Genomic DNA, 21,228 nt, shown 5'->3' on the forward strand with positions numbered 1-21,228 from the left:
GAAAGCTCCTGAATGCTTCACTTGCTGATACGTTATCTCACCGAATTTTCACAACCTTATGGGGAAGGTACTGTAATATTATTCTCATTTTACAACTGAGAAAACTAAGGCACAGAGGAGTTAAGGCATTTACCCAGCATCATACAGTTGATACATGGCAGAGCGGGGATTTGAACCCAGGTAGTCTGACTCCACAGTCGTTGTCCTAAGAGTCTCAGGGCCATTGTGACCTTGATATAATTCTTAACCTCAAAGAGTTGTAAGAATGAGAAGTAAAATACTTAGCAAGGCATCTACCACAAAATAAGCAATTAATGAATCATAATGATCATTTTTTATATTACAAAACAGCCTTTCCTAAAGGCTGGAGTGGATTGGGCTCCTGCAAAGATGTCTCCTTTCTGTCTCCCAAGCCTCCTGGCTTCGTTATCTGTACCGCCTCCTTCTTTGTTTCTTAAAAAGTATGAATGAGGAAGAGGGTGGGGACAGTGGTACCTGGAGTTCACTTCAGCAGGTACTCCCTGAGCACCACTCTGGGCCAGGGTTATCCTGAAAGGCAGGAGGAATGCCGATATTAAATAGATTGTGGTCCCTGCCATCCATGAATTCACAATCTGGGAGGGGAGATGACACAGAAACAGATCATTTTAATACTGCCTCCTCAGATGGATCTTAGGCAGCACATCAGATCCCATTGCCCACAGCTCATACCACTACTAGCAGGGCATGAATGACTTGCTATTATATTAATTGTTGAAATAATCATCCTGTTAATATCCTTGTCGTCATTAAAGCAGATGTTATTAATGTAGAAAGTTGTAATACTTCAGAGAAGGTCAGCAGCTACTCAAAGGAGACTTTTAACGTGCTCAATTGGAAAAACCTATTTTATTTTAATGCGGGGGTCGTGGTGGCACTCCTAAACTGCCAGTAGAGCTGAGGGAGTCCTTGGCTTGAGGAGTGTACTATGGGGAAGGATTTATGACCCTCAGGCCACCCCGCTGGCCACCCGATGTGCTGCTTAGTTATCACATACTTTATAGTTTCTTGTACCCAGGCACATTTTTTTATTTGGCAGAAGGAGCAAGAAATGGGGAGGTAGCTTTCTGAGGCAGTACATCTGCCAAGAGAGGCAGTGACTGAGCTCCCGCTGAGATTGGCTGGCGCTATGCCAGGGCAGTAAGGGTTTCTTGAGTATATGTATTATTGCCGGAGGTACCTCCAGTTAGTTGATCCATGAGCATTATTGGAGCCCCTGCCATGTGCCTAGCAGTGTGCTAGGTGCTGTGAAAAATACCCCAAAAGTTCTTCACTGCTTGGCAAGAGAAGACTAACATATGAGACAAAAAAAGTTGACACAGTGGGATGTTGTGATCGGGGTTTGGCTTCTGTAGTTCAGACGCTCAACACCTATAGGGACTTCTGAGGCCCTTCTTACTGAGCTCTCTTCTGCATATGACATAGGACTGGGTCATGGCTCCCATGAAGTCCAAGCTCTTCAACAGTCCCCAAGGGCTTTCTGATCTGGCCTTTTCCAGGCTCTCTGCTATCATCTCTTGCAACATCCAGTCTTAGACTCTACACTCCAGCGAAACCGCAATACATATTATTATTCACTCAGTGTGGAAGCACTGTCCAGTTTCCACAACTTTGCTCATGCTATTTCCTCTTTCCTAAATGTTTCCTCTCATCTATGTATGGGTCAACTTCAACTTATCCCTATGGACAGGATCAGAACTTGTTGATGACTCCTCTTGCTGACTGCCTCCTCTTCCTTCTGTCCTGTCCCTTTGGTAAGTGACATGCCTCTGAGTCCCCACGTGTTCCTATCATAGCCCTTATCCAGATGAAAGGGATGAAACATAGTTTCTGGTTTTCATCACTGGACTGTGTGGACTGTGAATTCCTCCAGGGCAGGGATTGTAAATACTTTGTTCACTTCCATAGTTCGTACAGTGTCTGGCAGAAACAGGTACTCAATAAATGATTTTTTGATAAATGAGTAAATAAATTTTCAGCATATTATTCCTCTAAGAACCTACAATAACTTCTTCGTGGCAATCAAAAACTCTGTAGACTCAAAACTTAGTGTAACAATCGTGGGAGACTATTATTTTCATGTATACATGAAAACAACAATGAGGATTTGCTTTTCCCCTGTTAACTACCCCCACCCCCTATCCCCCCCACCACCACACATACTAATATAGTACATGATTCTGGTGAGGTTGCCATGAAAGTGGCATTCATTGGTGATAGCAGTGTAGATTGGTACAGCACTTTTGGACAACAATTAGGCAGAGTGTATCTCAGCCATAAAAATGTTCATACATTTTGACACAGTAATTCCACTTCTGGGACACTCTGTCCTAAGGAAATAATCCAATATATAGAATGAACTTTCCCTCAGATGCTATTATTTATAATATTGAGAAATTGGAGAAAGCTTAAATGACCACCTAAACTGTGACCAGTCTAAATTATAAATCCACTCATGGGGAAACTATGAGTTATTAAAAATGATAATTATTTTAAAATGATGCTTATTGAAAGCTATGCAGCAATAAGGACAGATACGTTATATATACTATGTTATAATGTTAGTTGAAAAAATTATGTTACAGAATTGAATCAATGATCTAACTATGTAATCCAAATATTACGTAGCACAAGAAAAAACACTGGAAGGCAGTATACCAAGATGCTAACAATAGTTATGTCCTATAGAGGGGTTGGGGTTTAGGTGATTACTTATGGTAATTTCAAAAAATAAACACACAAGTACTTGGGCTTCCCTGGTGGCACAGTGGTTGAGAGTCTGCCTGCCGATGCAGGGGACACGGGTTCGTGCCCCGGTCCAGGAAGATCCCACATGCCGCGGAGCGGTTAGGCCCATGAGCCATGGCTGCTGAGCCTGCGCGTTCGGCGCCTGTGCTCCGCAACGGGAGAGGCCACAACAGTGAGAGGACCGCGTACCAGAAAAAAAAAAAAAAAACCAAATAAACACACAAGTACAAACACCCAAATTAATGGCCAAGAATTTTGAAATAATAAAGCAAAACTTTAATTTTGGTTTTAAGCAAAGGAGGCATGTAGTGATATTGTGACGGTGTGGAGGACGAATTGAGTGGTAATATGAATGGAGAAAGAAGGGCTACATTTTAAAAATATTTAGGAGGCCAAATCAGCAGGGCTTGGTTTTAGTATGTGAATCAGGAAATGATTCACTGTGTGGAGGGAAGAAGTATATGGAAGTATGCCTAATAGAGAATATCAGCTCAGGGAATTTAATGACTTGTCCAGGGTCACACAGTTAGTAAGTAAATGATTGATTGATCCTGATCTGTTTCTATCCAAAGCTCATGCTCCTGCAGTTGAGAATCTATTAAAGTTTGGGGGAAACTTTTTTTTTTTATACCAGCTATTGCAGTATAGAAACATGTTTAGTGTAGTGTCCTTTTTGAGGGGAAAGGGGACCAGAAAGGATTAGTTAATTCTTTCTAAGAAGATGACGGGGGGAAAAGACCGTAGAGACCACAGCTGCTTCTGTCATGATCAGTTGAATAAATTAGTTTAGAAGTTCATTAGGTATTGGGCATGTTATGCTTATTGTTTTGGGGGCTGGCTTTTTTTCCCCCTAAGTTGTTGTGGTTCATTGGTTTACTTTTTTTGTTTTTTAAAATTTATTTAATTAATTAATTTATTTTTGGCTGTGTTGGGTCTTCGTTGCTGCGCGCGGGCTTTCTCTATTGTGCCGAGCCGGGTCTACTCTTCGTTGCAGTGCATGGGCTTCTCGTTGCGGTGGCTTTTCTTGTTGCAGAGCACGGGCTCTAGGTGCACAGGCTTCAGTAGTTGTGGCTCGCCGGCTCTAGAGTGCAAGCTCAGTAGTTATGGCGCACGGGCTTAGTTGCTCCGTGGCATGTGGAATCCTCCCACACCAGGGCTCGAACCCATGTCCCCTGCACTGGCAGACGGATTCTTAAGCACTGTGTCACCAGGGAAGCCCTCATTGGTTTACTTTTATTTGATGCTCGTGGTGGCTGGTCCTCCTGAACTTAGGTATGCAAATATGTACCATATTACATGCAAATGAACATTTTGGTCATTACGCCAAGTTTATCAATGATGCTGCAGCTATGGGAGTGAGAGAGTTCAGATTGGCAGCTTCCAGCAAGAGACATTTATCTAAGCAGCTCCCTGAAGGGGTCACCTGAGCAATAAATGCCCCATCCCCATATTGCATCATATAGACTAGTCCAAGAAAAGGCGGTTGTAAGTTTGATACTTGGGGTCAGGTACCTAGCCCTTCAGGAAGAACTCAGTTCATACCGATGTGCTCACTATGTGACCCTGGGCAACTGCCTTTGTCTTTCTGCACTAGGGTTTACTCATCTGTAAAGCGGGTTGACTTATAATCTCTTAGAGGATTGTTGTGTATGAATTTGGTAGCTTTAGTGAAGAGGCTTGTAGACCACGTTTAAGGAGTTGGACTTGATTCTTGGTGGTGCGAAGCTGCTGAAGGGTCTTAAACAGGAGACAAGGACGCACTTGCTCAGTGGTTCACTCAAGAGGCAGAGCTTAGTAATATTTGTGGAATTAATGTTGTTACCAGAGGGACATAGTGGCTATGACGGTGGCATCATTCTCAGTGGTCCTCTTTGGACCAAGCATACAGCACTGTGGGGTGATGCTTAGAGCCCTGAGTTGTGTTTAGATCAGCACCCTGGACAGAGGTCAGCTTTCTTTTCTCCTGTCTGAATGTGGGAAATTAAATATGTATATTTATATGCCAGTGCATACGTTTTCGGCAGGATCAAGCCTTAGTGGGACTGTGAGGGGTAGCATTAGGTGTTTTCAAGGAGAAGGATTGTTGTAATGAGGAAAATACTGATTTCACAGGCAAGGATTTTAATCAACTGCCCTTATACCTGAGGGGCACAGTGCTTGGCTGCAGTGCCAGGTTGTGTACCATCTACCGCCTACTTCCAGCCAACTGGCTCACTGCCAGGGTGCCTCTGTCTAGGAAGACCTGCAGGAGCTGTCCATCCCAGGGAATATCCCTGTCCACATTTTTGTAGCAATCTCAGGTAACAGTACACTCCCCTATGTTATCTCCTTTGACCCTCACAACAACCTGCACTGCAAGTGGGCAGGGCAGGGATTTTCATCCCCATTTCACAGATGGGGAGCCTGAACCTCAGAGAAGTGAAGTGCCTTCCCAAGTTCACACAGCTAGTGGAAGTGGGGTTCAGGACCTGGGACTCCACAGGCAAGCAGGAATTCAAAGCTAATAATCCCCTGTTACTCTTTTAACTTGGGGCAAGGTCTGTCTTGGGAGGGGTTAGGCCGCCCTCTCTGTGTTCCTCCAATAGGAAAATGGGGACGTGTACACTACTATGGCACAACCTGCTGCAGCCTTGCTCAGAATAGAGGAGCCACAGAATGTCGAGGCTCCATCGGAGATACCGAACAGTGAGCAAGCAGAGGTTTCTTGCAGTATCAGCCCTTGCAGCCCTGTTGCCTGGAAGGGGAGAACAACCTGCCTTCTGGGTCTTCAAGGTACAAAGAGGCCTTTCTGGGAACCCTCACTTAGGGGCCTCTTGCCGCCCGCCTTCTCAAGTTGTACTCTCTGGGGACTGCTTTACTCTTGATACTCATTTCTTTATTCATTTAACACTTAATGAGTGCCTACTCCCATGATTCCTTTTATGTTCAAGGCACATTTCCAGATACTAAAATTTATTGCATCCACAATGATAGTATTCTTTCCTTGATCATAGTTCAGCTCTAGATTAATGTTACAGTAGAACTCACTACCTTTCATACTCACAAGAAAAAGTTCTTCTGGGTTCTAACAATAACAATACTAATAACAGTAGCATATTTCTGATGTGCCAGACATTGTTTTAAACATGAATTAGATTGTTTTATCCTCCAGCAACCCTAGAGATATGTATCACTACCCCCATTTTATAGGTGAGATAACTGAAGCATAAAGAACTTAAGACACTTACTGAGGGTCATGTCACACAGCTGGTTCAGTGGCAGAATGAAGGCATTTGGCTTCAGAGGTTACTCTCTTGACCATATTACATGGCCTCTCACATGGCAGGAAACATTTAGGCTTTGATTCCTGCTTGATGGCAGCGCCCTGTTCACAGCAGCAGGTTGTACCTCTCTATACACCGTGTCATATGACCCACTCAGCTCTGGGTTGTGCTGAAAAATAGTACTACCTTATTAGCTCAGGTAGAACAAAAAGAAGTTTTGTACACCGATGAAATTTTATCCATGCACCTGGAAGATTCAAGGTACATTATTATGTCTTGGCACACTGGTTAAGAGCTGCTCATCTGCCCCAGCCAGTCACACTGTTGGGTGTACAGTGACATTCAAGAATGAATCTGATATCCATCTTGCTGTCAATAAACTCCCTAGAGGGAGAGAGAAGACTACTGTGTAAATAGCTATGATACAAGACTGAAAATTAGAAATACCAAAAAGAAGAGTTACAACATGCTTCCCCTTCCTGGCTGGTTTCCTCATGTCCTCTAGTCTGGGGAGAGAGGGTCTAGAAGTACTAGCCTCTTCAGGCACATGCCTTCCTTTCAGATCACCGGGCTTCAGGAAGGTGTTAGTCCTCATTAAGCCTAGATCATCTTGACTTGCAGGATATAGCATGATCTAGGGCAGATGAGCAAGATAAATCACCTCCTAAAGTGTTTGGTGGCAAATCCTTGAACTCATCATTGACCTGCATCCTCTTCTCTCTTTCTTGAGAAGAAAGGAAAAAGACTAGGATAGTTTTTTATAGTCTAACACCAAAGTCTACAAGAAATCAGGTTAAAGGACTCGAAAGAAATGAAATAAACTCAATTTTTTGTTTGCTTTGCTTTTTATAGAGGTTGACAGGGATGGGTGAGAGTGGTTTAGAGCTGTGCTACTCAAATTATAGCCCACTGAATAGATAGGATGCTAGTTCGCAAACTTGCTGGTTTGTGATGAGTACAGAAATTGAGACTAAGCGCTTAGAGACCTTTACAGTAATTTGACATTTTTATTGTATTTTACAAATGTATTTGTCTGTAATGGATTGGAAGTTTAAAAAGCAAAACAACAAAAAACTGCTTCTTCACCGCAAGTAGTTTTGAGAAGTACTGGCTCAGTGTGACAAAGTGAAAAAGAGCTTCAGTCTTGTCTGTAAAACAAGATTAATAATACCTACCTCAAATTGATGTTAAGTAATATTTTGGCATACTTAATATGTGCCTGCCACTGTTCATTGTACATGTATTATCTTATTTAATTCTCACTACAACTCTGAAATAAATTTTGTTCTGAGGCTTGGATAGGTTGAGGGACTTTTCAGAAGTCAAACCCTGTGATAAGTGTGTAGGTGGGATTTGAATGGGAGCTAGCGCTCTTGACCGTTATGCCATGTTCTGTGTAAAGAGCCTGGCATGCAGGAGGGCTCCCTGTCACTCCACTTTCTCTACTTCACTAGAGGTCTGGAGACCTGCTTTCTTATTCCGTCACTGATCCTAACTTATTTTGTGACCTTGGGCAAGTCACTTATTTAAACCTTAATGATCTCATCTACCCTCAGTGGTAGGGACTATATTTTATTCATTTTTGGTTCCCCAGCATTTAGGTGGACAGGGCTTGGCATATAATGGGTATTGAGTACTGAGGCAATTGGTTACACTAGATGATCTCTAAGGGTGCTTTCAGTCTCTACTCTGAACATCATAGGTACTTTATCCTCTTCCCTCTTGAGCATCATATTCCCCACCTACTCTACAGGCAGCATGACCTTATTTCCGCATGTCTGTTTGTCTTAAGCAGTCTTGATTCTGGGTACTTTGAGACAGCCCACACGATGCCCATGTTTTTACTCGTTTTTTAAATGTGTCTAGAATAAACCCCCCAGAGATAACACAAGTATGGGGTGGAAGGGGCTGACTCACAAAGTCAGAAATGTGCCCTTACTCCATTCTTAGCCAGTGGGGCCTGGGCCTAGGGCAGCTCTGCTGGCAGCCCTGCCAGGCCTGACTAATGGCTGCAGCCTGGAGCAGGGTTTTCCATGAACTTCATCGGGGTCTCCAGTAATTGGAACATGGCACCTTCTGCCTTGTAACGGATGGCAGAACAAGAGGGGCATTTGTCACTGCCTGACTTCCCTGCGGGGAAAGAGGCTCATAAGTCACAGCTGACAAACCCTTCGATGACTTTTAAACTTCATTTACAGAAAAGAATAGCTATAATCAACCAACGGCAAGCAGTGACTAATCTTGCCACATCACTGTGAGGAGCCAGCCCCTTGAGTTATGGGAAGGGGGAGGAGTCCATCCCCCAGGCTCACAGCAAGTGCTTATTGGCTCTTGGACTTGAGAGTATGCACTCAGCAAGGCTCCATGAGTTTTTTCCCAAAGGATCAGAAAGTGTTAGAAACTGATCTCCTGGCAGGTAGAGTGCATGCCTAGCACAAAGCCAGTCTGGGCCAAGGTTAAGAGCACTACCTCTTGTCTCATACAGACTGGTCCCAGCTCTGCCATTTCCTAGCTTGTGTAGGACTAAGCTCCAACTAAGCTTAGTTTCCTCATTTGTGAAATGGACACTATATATACCACCACCTACCTCATAGCAGAAGACATAGTACAGTTCCTGGCATGTAGTAAGTGCTCAGCAAGTATTGGTAATGTTAACCCTGGAACATCACCAGGGTTAATGGAAGGGCCCTTCGTGGTCACATGCTCCCAAACTCATGGTCATGTGGTACATCAGCAGCGAAGCCAGGACCAGTCTTCCTATTGGGGCATGGAGGGGATGACCTCTGGCAAAAATAAAGAAGCCAACAATCATTTGTATTTCCCCAACTCTAACTCACTGTTGGGAATTGTAAGCCCAAGTTTGTACCTACCTACACTTTGTTGCCTTTCCCTCCATAGCTATATGGGCTGCTTGTCATAGATGCTAAACCTCAGCCTAAGGCCATAATCAAGGGTAGGGTTAGAGTGCAAGATACAGGGAGGGTAGAGTATATACTCAAACCACACTGTGGGAAGAGATGGCTGAGGCCCCAGCTCTACCTTCTGTTTCTGCTTTGGGGTCTCCCCTCATGGCCTAACAGATGCTGATACTAGTGTTAGAGTATAGGACTAGAGACCTCATGGTGTGGTAGAGAGGTGAGTCAGTGGCTCAGCAAAGCCTGGAACTCCTCCCAACCAGTGTTCTTTCCTCTCTCAGTCCCAAACAGTAGTGATTTGACAGGCATGGGGAGGGGGCACTCTGCGAAGTTTTTAGGTTTGGTACCAGATACTAGGACAAGGGAGAGAGCATGCATAGGCCCCCTACCCCTGACTCCCTTATTCTCAGGTGAAGTGTTGGAGCACTGGGAGACAACCTGGGTAAAGAGGATTAGGGCTGGAATGTGGAGGATCTAGACTGCCAGGCTAGATTCATCTCTTTGCATAGGGCATTGGGCATTTGAGTTTCTTATGTAAATATCTACTGGTCTCAGCCATTATACTGGGCACTTTACAAATATTGTCACTAATCCTGGGAGGTTGGTATAGTTCCCATTTTGCAGTTGAGGAACCTGAGGCCCAGTGAGGATAAGAGACATGTCCAGGGCTATGTCTCATAAGTGGTAGGACTGGGATTAGAACTCAGTCCTGTCTGACTGCAGAGCCGTATCTGCTATTTCATGTTTATTCTTTTGTTATTAGGAAACAATCAAGAAACAGGTTCCTGGAGAGAAGGCTTTCTTAAAAACAAGTAGAGGACAAGGCCCGTGAACACTGTTCCCCTGCACCTCCACAGTGCCAGCACAGAGGAGAATACTCAAAAATGTTTGTTGAATGAGTGAAGGAGATAGGAGTTGGGTAATAATAGAAATAGGTATAATCCCCTATTCATTTATAGTATGTTACAGATGTACAGAGAACTTTCACATCAATTAGCCTATTTGATTTTTATATCAGATTTGAAAGGTAGTCAGGAAAAAGATTCTTTCTGTTTTCAGAATAGGTTGATAAGACTCAGAAATTACGAGACTTATTTCAGGTCACATGACTAAGAGCAGCGGAGCCAAGCCTCCTGAGCCTGCAGCCTAGACCCCTTAAACTCTCCACCCATCCCAGGGGCCCTCAGTGTTCAGGTTGTTGGGAACTAGGATTTCTCTTGGGAGTGGGAATGGTCAAGAACTAAAGAGCATTCCTTGGGAAATTAGTCCTGTCTGGCCAGTAATGATCATTTGGGCAGTGATAATGAGCTGGGGCCTGGAGAGTTTAATGAGATTAACAGATGTTCTGTCATCCCTAGCCGCCTGGTAACCAGGAGTCTCTGGACCAAGGAGGCCCTAGGTACTGATCAGTATAATTGCTTGGCTTCTCCCCATCACTGATAGCTATTTTCCTTTAAAGTCACCCAGATGGCTCCAGGGTTATCTAAGGGCAGAGGTCTGGCCACAGGCTGGTGTGACCACTCATCCCCATGCTTGGGAATAAGGCTGGAGATGTCCAGCAGAACTGGCCCAGACAGAGGCTCTAGATAGCACTGGTTGTGGGGGATGGGGACCAAGAGCAGCAGAGATCCAGTGCTGAGGAGAATTTACAGAGTTGGAGAAGTGGGTGTTCTGACGGTTGAGTGCCTCAGAGGTCAGGCTGAAGACTAGGTCCTGATAGGCAGCATTGGGAGGGCATGAGGTTTGATAAGGCAGAGTCACAGGCTTAGAATAGTTGAGACAGTGGCATGTAGGTGTCAAACAAGAAGCCTGGATTCAAGTCCCCTAGCTACTCCCTTCACCAACTGGGGGACCTTAAGTAAGTCACATATATCTTTGCTGATGATCCTCAGCTTTTTCATCTGTAAAATGGGATTAACAGTGTCAGCCTCAAGAAAATAAACTGGGGCTTTCTTTACTAAAATCCTGTGCAAATATGAAGCATTGTAGTAGAAAAGGGAAAGGGGTGAGGAGGACCAAGGAGAGGGTGTGGCTGGCTCAGGGTGACACACTCTTACAATGGGAATCAGTACCCAAGGCATCTCTATGCATAGGTTTTTGGAGTCAAACAGACCTGGGTTCCAGTTCTGGTTTTGCTCTGTTAACCAGTTACTTGGTCTCTCTGAGCTTTCTTTCCCTATCTAAATTACCTCCTCATAGGGCTGTTGTGAGAATTAAATAAGGTGAGGTTTGAAAGTCTCAGTCAGTAATTAGAGGCTATTCTTATTGTGGTGCCCCTCTGGGAGGCTCATTTACTCAAAGTTCAGGGGTTCAGGTACCTTTTAGGGCTTTTCTGCCTTGACAAAGCCCTGTCACTTTACCACATGTTCGGGCTTGGCTCTTCCAAAACATAGCTTCCATCTGAAATGTTTCATCTGGGGAAAATGATTTGTTTTTTGCCAAATTTTCTTTTCTTATTAGCCTGGAGGAGCCAGCCCATCCCTTTGAGCTGTAAATTGCATTTCAAAGCCTGTGTTCCTATGGGTTTTAATTAGCTTAAGATCCCAGCTTTTATGCAGCAGTTGTTTTAGCAGGTAAAAGTGAAGATATTTATTTGGGAGCCAGTCCCCAGTTTTCTGAAACACAGCGTATCTAGACTGCCTTCTCCAAGCTTCTCACTGTCCTGGGTACTTGTCTCCTGGCAGCCCAGAAGGAAAAATGAAATATAAGAACCCTAGACGTAGAGTCAGAGGACCTGTGGGGTTCTTGGCCCTGCTACTCACTGGCTATGGCATCCTGGCCATGTCCATTCCCCTCTGTTCCTCAGAGTAAGGGCATATAAGCTCCATGCTCACTAAGGTCCCTGCTAATCTGACATTGCAGAAGTCTCTGGGAACAAGTTGGGTTCTTGAATTCTCGTCGCCCCCCCCCCCCGCCCCTGCCCACCTCCACAAGAACAATCCCTCTACCCACCTCTCCTTAGCTCATTGCTAAGCATGGGGCCTCTGGGGACTACAAACACCTTGCTCTCAATTACACAGCTAATCTGTGAGGCAGAGCTTGGCCCAGGGGGGAAAATAGCTTATCAAGTCAACCAGCTTCTGCTGAATAGGATGTCAGTATTTTCTAGGGCTTCCACTCTAAACTAGTGGGAAGCCCAGAAGAGCCAAGATAGAATTGTGTGGAGAGGATTGAGTTGGGGATGGTTGGTGTGCGGACCAGGGTGTTTGGGCCAGAGGCTAGAAAAAGGTGCCTGGAACCCTAGCCTCTAGTAGTCCCCCCAACTCCTCCATACCCCTACTTAAGGGCCACAGCTAGCCATTCTCACCACCTTCTGGGATATTACCTTCACTGCCTCGTCCCTAATGTTTATTGAGCATTTACTGTGCAACTTTGTCAAGCTTGCCTCTAACATTTGCAGGGAAGAACAAGAGTATAGATGGAGACCTGCGTACCATGTGTCTAAATATTCAAAGGTTATAACTTATAAGTGAGGCTAACAAATTGGTATTTTCATAACCTGGAAGACCGTATCTGAATTTGGGATTCTGTAACTGAACCTAGCAGTTCTAGGAGAGCTAGTCTGAGCATGCTTTCTTTTCATTTTGCACCCCCAACTCCATTCCTCAGTTTGAGGACATGTGAGTGGATACTTAAGCTTTTCTGAACCCCCAGAGATACCTACCCCTTGAGATTATGCACAGCAGCAGCACAGCCTGCCCTCTGAAGAGCGTGCAGGCCTTGAAAGCAGATTGGGGGCTATTTGGTTGGGCAATACAGCGGTTAGGTTCCCGGAGAATGCTTCAGGCAGACATTTCTCCTTGGCAGTGCAGGGCAACCACATACATATATTTCCTAAGTGTCTTCTCTACAGATCAGAAAACTGACCCCCGTGTGACATGGCTTCTGACTGCCTTTCCTTGGCATTGTACAGAATGTGCTCCAGTCTGACCTTGACCCTCATCTAGAATGGGCCCAGAAATGGCAATATTAGTAGAACAGAGATGTTCAACTAGTCAGAGTAACTTTTAGATCTTATAAAGAGCTTCACAGTTTGCAAAGGCCTTTTATATACATCGTCCCAAACCCCAGGTGATGAGAGAAAAGACTGGGTAGAGGCAAACCCAAAGACTTTGCTCACCAGCCAAGGAGTGAATGCTGATCCCACTATAGCACCAAGCACAGTGCTCAGCAGTGCTTCCTGTTCAGTAGTGTTAGAGCTCACTAACACTACTGAACAGGAAGCAGTCTGAGGGAACCCAGCGATGGTCATGTCCCTGCCAGGGCAGTGGCAGAGCCAGCAGTCGTCAGTAGATCTCCGAACCGTCAACCCCCCTTCTCTTCTTTCTGTCTTGGTCCACACACTTGACCTGGTTGGCTCCCTCCAGCCAAAGCAGGTGGCATCTCCCTGGGCCAAAACTTCATGACTTTGAGCTGTCTCCAGGAGATAGCTCAAAGGAGAGAGTTATCTGATGCCCATGGAGGAGCCCCACAAATTTCTTGTATACCCATGGACGCACAAGGAATTAACCTTTGAATGGCTTGTCATCCAGGTAGGAGAGGGATTGTCAGAGAACTGTGAGGAATGGGGAACCCACATACATCGAGCATTTCTTTCTGCATATGGGCAGTGTGTTAAGTGTTTTCACGGGCAGTCTCTTTTGTGTCCCTCACTGCTTTATAAATGTTGATGATTGGATTCAAAGGCAAACAGAGTAACAGAAGAGTCTGTCTTCCCACTCCAGCTCCAAAACTGGCACCAGCTCCTTCATCAGTAGCAGTGCCCTCTCAGCCCTCAGCCTTTACCTGCGATGACACACACTTGAGTAGTATCCTTGCTACTGCAAGCCCATAATAGGAGCAGGTTCTTCCCCAGAATCGTTCGCAGGTCCAGCGTATGGTTTCCTTGCAAACAGTACCATCTGCTGGTCAGAAAGTGCTAACTTCTAAGCTGGAGGATTGAGGAGAAAAGGGTCTTTAAAACCTAGTGGGACAAAAGATACAGATATCCCAACTTATACTCAGCTCTTCTCTAATTCACTAAAAATTTGAAACCCCCTATGCCCTAAAATATTAGGTAAATAGGCAGGTGTTTATGGTCAGCCTAAGCTGATGAGAGTTTTTATGCATACTGCCTGGTGGTTCTTCAGCACCTTCTGCAATAGCTCTAGGGTCAGGTTTTAAGATAGGAGTGTTCCAAAAGGGAGTTGCACCAACCCATGCCGGTGAGCAGAAGATGGCCAGGAAGTATAAATGCCAAGGCTTACGTAGGCCTTTTCTACTGAAATTGAGCTTCCTTTTCCCTTTCCCTTTGGAGCCTGTGCCCAGATTATAACCTGTCCAGGAAGGGGAGTAGGAGAGAGTTGTACAGCCCTTTGGGGTAAAAAACATTGCCTGAGTATAGAGAGCAAAGAGCAAGTATAGTATCATCTCTAAGCAAAGGGGACAGAATTTGAATAGTAAGTGTAAAATGGATAACTCTAAAAAATTAATTTATTAAAAACAATTCTCAGATAAATATGCTGACTTACTGTAGTACAGTTGACCCTTGAACAATGCAGGGGTTAATTCGAGTATAACTTACAGTCAGCCCCTTCCACATCCACAGTTCTTCAGCATCCGTGGATTCAACCAACCATGGGAACCATTCAGTATTGTATTTACTGTTGAAAAGTATTTGCATAAAAGTGGACCCATGCAGTTGAAACCTGTGTTGTTCAAGGGTCAACTGTATTTAAAGTGGATTTAGCTCTGGGAAGGAGAGTGATAAATTTGGTAGAAATGGGCTTTAGGGACCAACGACCTGGGTTTGAATGCCTGTTCCTGGCAAGTTAATGAGCTTGTTGGAGTCTGGTTTTGGTAAAATATGAAGGATAATGATAACACTCATGGAGTCTTTTTTTTTTTTACATCTTTATTGGAGTATAATTGCTTTACAGTGTTGTGTTTTCTGCTGTACAGCGAGGTAAATCAGCTATAAATATACATATATCCCCATATCCCCTCCCTCTAAGTCATCACAAAGCACCGAGCTGATCTCCCTGTGCTATGCAGCAGCTCCCCACTAGCCATCCATTTTACATTTGGTAGTGTATGTATGTCAGTGCTACTTTCTCACTTCGTCCCAGCCTCTGCTTCCCTGCTGTGTCCTCAAGTCCATTCTCTTATGTCTGCATCTTTATTCCTGCCTTGCCACTAGGTTTATCAGTACCATTTTTCTAGATTCCATATATATGCGTTAGCATACAGTATTTGTTTTTCTCTTTCTGATTTACTTCACTCTGTATGAGAGACTGTAGGTCCATCCACCTCACTACAAATAACTCAATTTAGTTCCTTTTTATGGCTGAGTAATATTCCATTGTATATATGGGCCACATCTAATTTATCTACTTATCTGTCGAACTCATGGAGTCTTGGAATTATTCAATATTGCATGCTACCCTTAGCTCACAGTGAATGCTCAGTGAGGTTTAGCTCATTTTTTTCGAAATGGCTGGTTCTAATAAAGACAGTCATGGTCCATGTCTGGATCAGACTGAGCAATTTTCTTAATATGAAGTTGTTTTAGAGCATACATTACTTGCATTTACCATGTGACCTCTTTACCATGGTTCTACATTGAAGGAACAGAAGAAAAGCTGTGGAAGATCTTCAACTTTAGATCCTGCAAGGGGTAGCATTTGAGATGAACATTAAAGAAAGAGTGGATTTGAAAGAACTGGAGTCAATATGAAACTTATGTAATGTTATAAACCAATGTGTAACCTCAATTAAAAGAGAAGAATTGAGTCAAGCAGACCAGGGTTCAAATCCCTGTCCTGTTATTCACTAGCATTGTGACCTCTGACTTTGCATTTCCTCCCTTATAAAATGTCCTAATTCTGCTTATCATGTCAGTACCAAACGACAGAACATATGTAAAGCACCTATATGAGGTCAGCAGCCAGTGAAATGAACAAAAATGGGAAAGCTGGATGCTGTAGGGGCGTGTGTGTAGGAAGGCACAAAGCAATCCAGTTTGGTCAGGTTGTGGGCCATGGGCAGCCCTTGAGCCCAACCCGGGTTCCCAGCCTCACAGTGGCTTTCTTTCTTCAGGTGGCCACCATGTCCTTGAAGATCCAGACAAGCAACGTAACCAACAAGAATGACCCCAAATCCATCAACTCTCGGGTTTTCATCGGAAACCTCAACACAGCTGTGGTGAAGAAGTCTGATGTGGAGACCATCTTCTCCAAGTATGGCCGTGTGGCCGGCTGTTCTGTGCACAAGGGCTATGCCTTTGTCCAGTATGCCAATGAGCGCCATGCCCGGGCAGCTGTGCTGGGAGAGAATGGGCGGGTGCTGGCTGGGCAGACCCTGGGTAAGCATCTCTCCATGGCCCTGCCCCTGGATTTCTCCTGGGCAGGTGCTGACCTGCATTCTTTAGCTTCCCTCTTATCCTCTTTTCTGTCTTCTCCAACCGTCACCCACTATAAGATCAGTGCCTGTATGGGAAAATTTTAGAAGTTTCAGGAAAACACTTCTGTCCCTGCTTTCACAGTGTAAGCGTTCCAGTTAAAATGCAGATTCCCCAGAGAAAGGGAACAGAGTGGACTAGCACAGCCTCTTACATTGGGCTGCATTTGGCTTAGGTTAGAACCCTTTCTGAGAGCCAGGAGGAGGGGCTGGGAGCATAAGGTGAAGCAGGTGCTCTTGGTCTCGGTGTTATGTACATGAGATGTGGCCGTGCTGGAGGCCTACCTTGGAGCCTGTATAGTGTTTGTATATGTTCACATACTTCGGTATATTTGTGTATGTTTGAGAAGGATATGTATCCCTGAATATGTGGTATGTGGATGTAACTGAACATGTGGAGAATATGTGGACACATGCTTTACTTACATGTATATATGTAGAGTTATGTGTGTATCAGAATGTACTTGAGTGTGTAAGCAGATATTCATGTATTCATTTACCAAATGTTTATTGAGGTCCTAACATTTGCTGAACTCTGCTGTAGGCATAAAGATGTTTGGTAGGAGGTTTGTGTAAATGTGCATTGGCTCATTTGCATATGGGCAGTTAAGTATAGGGTGTTGGAGCCACGTCTGAGTGTAGTTGAGAGTGTGTGATCTTATTTCCTGGATATGTGCACGTATGTGTGAGGATGTGTGTCTGATGTATGCATTTATGTGAGTGTACTTGAGAAGGCATATAATTTGATGTACATGGCCGTGTGTGTGTGTGTGTGTGTGTGATTGTGAGCATGCATGCATGTATCTGAATGTATATGAATGTATAAACAACTATATGCATGTGATGTGTGGGTATGAGTCTAATTTGTGAAGACATCTGTTGTCCATGTTAGTGAGTGAAGTCCATGTGTATCTCATGTAAACACATAAATTGCTGCACATGTGCATGAGGGTGATATTTGTATGGGTGCTGATATCCTGTCAGCATCTGACTCTGCCTTCTCCCTCCATACAGACATCAACATGGCTGGAGAGCCAAAGCCCAACAGACCCAAGGGGCTAAAGAGAGCGGCATCTGCCATATACAGGTGGGGCGCTCTGTCTTGTTTGTCTGTCTCTGGGTGGGATTGGTTCCTCTTTCCACAGAGGGAGTGAACACTGGTGGTGACGGTATGCCAAGCCTAGAATTTGGGGAGGTGTTTGGAGATGAGGGCCTGCGAAGAGTGGGCTGAGTGGCCGTCTCTAAGCCCCGGCCCTCTCCCCTTTGTTTCCCCAGTGGCTACAGCTTTGACTATGATTACTACCGGGACGACTTCTACGCCAGGTGAGCGGGGGAGGGGCGTGCCCAGGCATGAAACAGCCAAGCTGGAAGGGTCCTGAGAGATTGCTGGTGCAGCCCACTCAGTCCTCCAAGTGGGAACTGAAGCCCAGAGTTGTGGACAGGCATCTGCCCAAGGCTGCTCTGCAAGTTAGTGGCAGAGCTGGGACTAGGGTCCAGTTCTATAGGTGCCCAGGCCAGAGCTCTCCCCAGCCCACACTGTCTCCCAACTCTCTGACCGCCCCTCCCCTTACTAATCCTGGGGTGGGACTCAATGGGACTGGACAGCCAGGGGACCCATAAATGTAGCAAGTTGGAATACAAAACAGATACAGGGCCAGGTGCAGGGAATTTGAGCCCTCACGCTTCTGCTGTTCAGTTTCCTTACCTCTCTGAGGTGCCCAGCCAGCTGAAGGAACCTCAGAGCTCAGTCTGAGCTTCTTAGCCTTATGTTTATAGCCAAGAGGCCAGCAGTCCTTTGGAGGTCTGAATTAGTCCCTGGTAGGCTGTGGCCCACCCCCAAGCCTACCCAGACCCCAGCATCCATGGCACCAGCCACATTCTTGTGGAAATCATGGTGGGGGCTGGCCCAAGCTTCTCCTCCTTCCTGCTTCTCTCCCTCCCTCCCTCCCTCCCTCTCAGCCTGCCCCAGGCTGTCCCAGAAGAACAGACCTCTCTGAGCCTCAGTTTTCTCACCTGTGAGTGGTTTCAGGAGACAGTGCAATGTAGTGGAAAGTGCCCTAGCCTGGGAATCAGAAGACCTGGGTGCTAATCTCAGCTCTGCCACTGAATAGAGTACACAACTTTGGGCAAATCCCCTCCCAGTCTGAAATGGGCTTGTACCAAGTGATCCCTCAGGGCTCTTCCAGCTCTGGGATTCTGTGGTTCAGTGATTCTGACCAAGGCCAGAGCCGCCCCCTCCCCTTAGGGGCAGAAATGCAGGGTCTGGGACTGGGTCCATTCCCAGAGACTCTCCATCTCCAGCCATCACCACCCCAGGGCAGGGGCTCCCTAAACAAAGGAGTACCAAGGCATGGGGCGTTGAATTGCCTAGTGATGGCAGGTAACCTGGCTGTCCTCAGGAAAGTGATCCCATAGTATACCCCTGTGGCTGCTGTTCCGTGCAGAAAGGTGGTAGCAGCAGCAGCGGTGGGAGAAACCCCTACTTGGCTTACTGAGTTTCTGCCTGATCAGGAAGAGAAGCCCTCCTGGAAAGGGCTGGGTGATGGCGTCGGGGGTACAGCATACTGTCTGGTATAGAGGGTCTGACGGAGCTGCCTAACCTTGATACTCCACTGGGCCCCCTGCCCCTCCATCTCCAAAGTCGAGTGAGAAGGATGGGGTGACTGGGGGCCCAGAATGAGGAAAGGGGCTTGGACTCCAGCCTCATGCCTCTGAGGTCATAGGCCCCTGAGTTGAGGGTCTCGGTACCCTGGCCCTTCACCTATCACACCTTCTAACGTGTGTTTTTAACCAAGTTCTCTCATGCTCTATCCTCACGGCAGCCTTGGGGGATGTGGGGGGCACAGAATTTGGGGTAGCCATCTTCACTAGGCAGATGGGAAAACTGAGGCTTAGGCAGGCTTGGGGATTGACTCTCACTCCCTCACCTCTCTGTTTCCAGCTGGGGATTTGTACTGCTTTAGGGAGATTTGCAAACTCTGACCAGAGCTCGGGGTACAGCTGACTGAGCAGAAGTAGGTCAGGTAATAGAGCAGGACTGGGTGTCAGGGTGATCTAGGGAAGTCTTCTTTCTGGGGCTGTTGTCAGTTTGCTCCTCTGTTGAATGGGGCTATAACCATTACCACCTGTCACCTCCCCTGCTCTTACCCAGCTTGAATGGTAGGAAAGGTGGATGTAGTAAGGTCACTGAGGTCCAGAAAGCCCTTCCTCTTCACCCTCAGGACCTAACTGGGAGCAGGATGAGGTATGTAGTACAGGCTACCCAGCCCTTCACCAGCCCTACATGTGTTGGTCTAGGGTCACAGTGCCTTCTGGTGGCCACAGGCCATGCTGCAGCCTCTGGCCCGTTTGCTCTCACAGGCTCTTCGACTATCGGGGCCGCCTGTCACCAGTGCCAGTGCCCAGGGCAGTCCCTGTGAAGCGACCCCGGGTCACAGTCCCCTTGGTCCGACGTGTCAAAACCACCATACCTGTCAAGCTCTTTGCGCGCTCCACAGCCATCACCACCACCGGCTCAGCCAAGATCAAGTGTGAGTGACTATATCTTCTTCCTAGGTAATTTTTATTTTTGTCATTAGCAAAATAATAGAATTACATTTTTTTACATTGGAAAATAGATAAAGGAACAAATCTCCCACAGTTCTGCAGCTCTAATACAACCAAGTGAGTATTTTCATGCATTTCTAAGAGGAAAACACCGACATTTGTGGAGGAGGGTCTTGGGTTAGGCAGAGTCCAGTGCTGTGACGTGGAGCCCAGTGAGGAAATGGTGTCATCTTTCCTTTAGTAAGCACAAGGACAGGTCCACACAGGCTCGCTACTCCACATTCATTCTGGTGTGCAAACGTGGTCAGGCACCCAGGAAATCTGATTGTAAAACACTCACATTTACACACCTTGAAAGACAGATACCACTCTCTAACATAAGCAAAGACACATGCTTGCTCAGGTGCACACAGAGGTACACACCACACACCTCCATTCTTATCCATCCCCAGTCCCTTTCAGAGTTGGAGGGGTCGGGGATGGTGGGGGAGATCCAGGTTTAGAAGGGCCTCCAGAAAGTCTCGGGGGAAGCCGCAGGCAGCTCAGGCCTTTTCCCTGGCCAGAAAAAGACCGTGGACAAGGATAGTTTCTGCCACTGGCCTGTCTTCCTAGTTGACAGAATGGGGCTAGGGTCTTGTGTTAGTGTCAAGCTCCCAGCCCTTAGGTGACATCCCTGTACTCCCTCCACTCTCAGTAAAGAGCAGTGAGCTGCGTACCATCAAGACAGAGCTGACCCAGATCAAGTCCAACATCGATGCCTTGCTGGGTCGCTTGGAGCAGATTGCCGAGGCGCAGAAGTCCAATCCAGGTCAGCTTCCAAGGGTCCCTGCCCAGATCAGTGGCCAGGGGCACAGGGCAGAGTGTGGGGAGGACAGTGCATGGGGCAGAGAGGGACTGTGGCCTCCAATCCCACCTGGACCCACTGTGCTGAGGCCTAGGTTACGCTAAGGTGCTACCCCGGGCAGCTGCCCCAGGTTGATTTTTATTCCCCTCATCCCCCGCTTCCGCCTGAAGATGGCAAAAAGAAGGGCGAGAGTGGCAGTGGCAGCGCCATCGGCAGTGGCAGTGGCAGTAGTGGTGGCAGCAGCCGGCCACCGGCCCCCCAAGAGGACACAGCTGCTGAGGCAGCCATGCCCCAGGGAGAAGCAAAGGCTCGAGACGACGGTGATGAGGAGGGGCTGCTAACACACAGCGAGGAAGAGCTGGTGAGGGCATGCGGTGGGGGGCAGGGGGAATTGGGACTGGGACTGGACTTTGCACGCTTGGTTGCAGGAGGGCTG

The 21,228-nt window shown here is 46.4% G+C and overlaps 1 protein-coding gene across 19 annotated transcripts in view; it reads left to right on the forward strand.

The window, feature by feature from the left end:
* The window catches only part of RALY (RALY heterogeneous nuclear ribonucleoprotein), a 79,478-nt gene that overhangs the window by 55,456 nt on the left and 2,794 nt on the right, over nucleotides 1–21,228 (forward strand). For 16 of the 19 annotated variants that reach the window (XM_089896728.1, XM_089896726.1, XM_022592640.3 and 13 more), the window contains 6 exons: nucleotides 16,043–16,307; nucleotides 17,417–17,489; nucleotides 17,678–17,725; nucleotides 19,727–19,932; nucleotides 20,643–20,756; nucleotides 20,963–21,153. In XM_089896728.1, coding sequence (XP_089752854.1) covers nucleotides 16,052–16,307; nucleotides 17,417–17,489; nucleotides 17,678–17,725; nucleotides 19,727–19,932; nucleotides 20,643–20,756; nucleotides 20,963–21,153 — 888 coding nt within the window. In that variant the 5' untranslated portion in view covers nucleotides 16,043–16,051. Of the gene's footprint in view, nucleotides 1–3,747; nucleotides 5,560–16,042; nucleotides 16,308–17,416; nucleotides 17,490–17,677; nucleotides 17,726–19,726; nucleotides 19,933–20,642; nucleotides 20,757–20,962; nucleotides 21,154–21,228 lie in introns of those variants that run through there. The other 3 variants (XM_089896721.1, XM_089896722.1, XM_089896723.1) reach the window with 3 other exon arrangements.

Source organism: Delphinapterus leucas, chromosome 15 (assembly GCF_059928025.1).
Source record: "Delphinapterus leucas isolate spDelLeu-1000000601 "Yukka" chromosome 15, BTC_Dleu_Yukka2, whole genome shotgun sequence".
NCBI classification, from domain to species: Eukaryota; Metazoa; Chordata; class Mammalia; order Artiodactyla; family Monodontidae; genus Delphinapterus; species Delphinapterus leucas.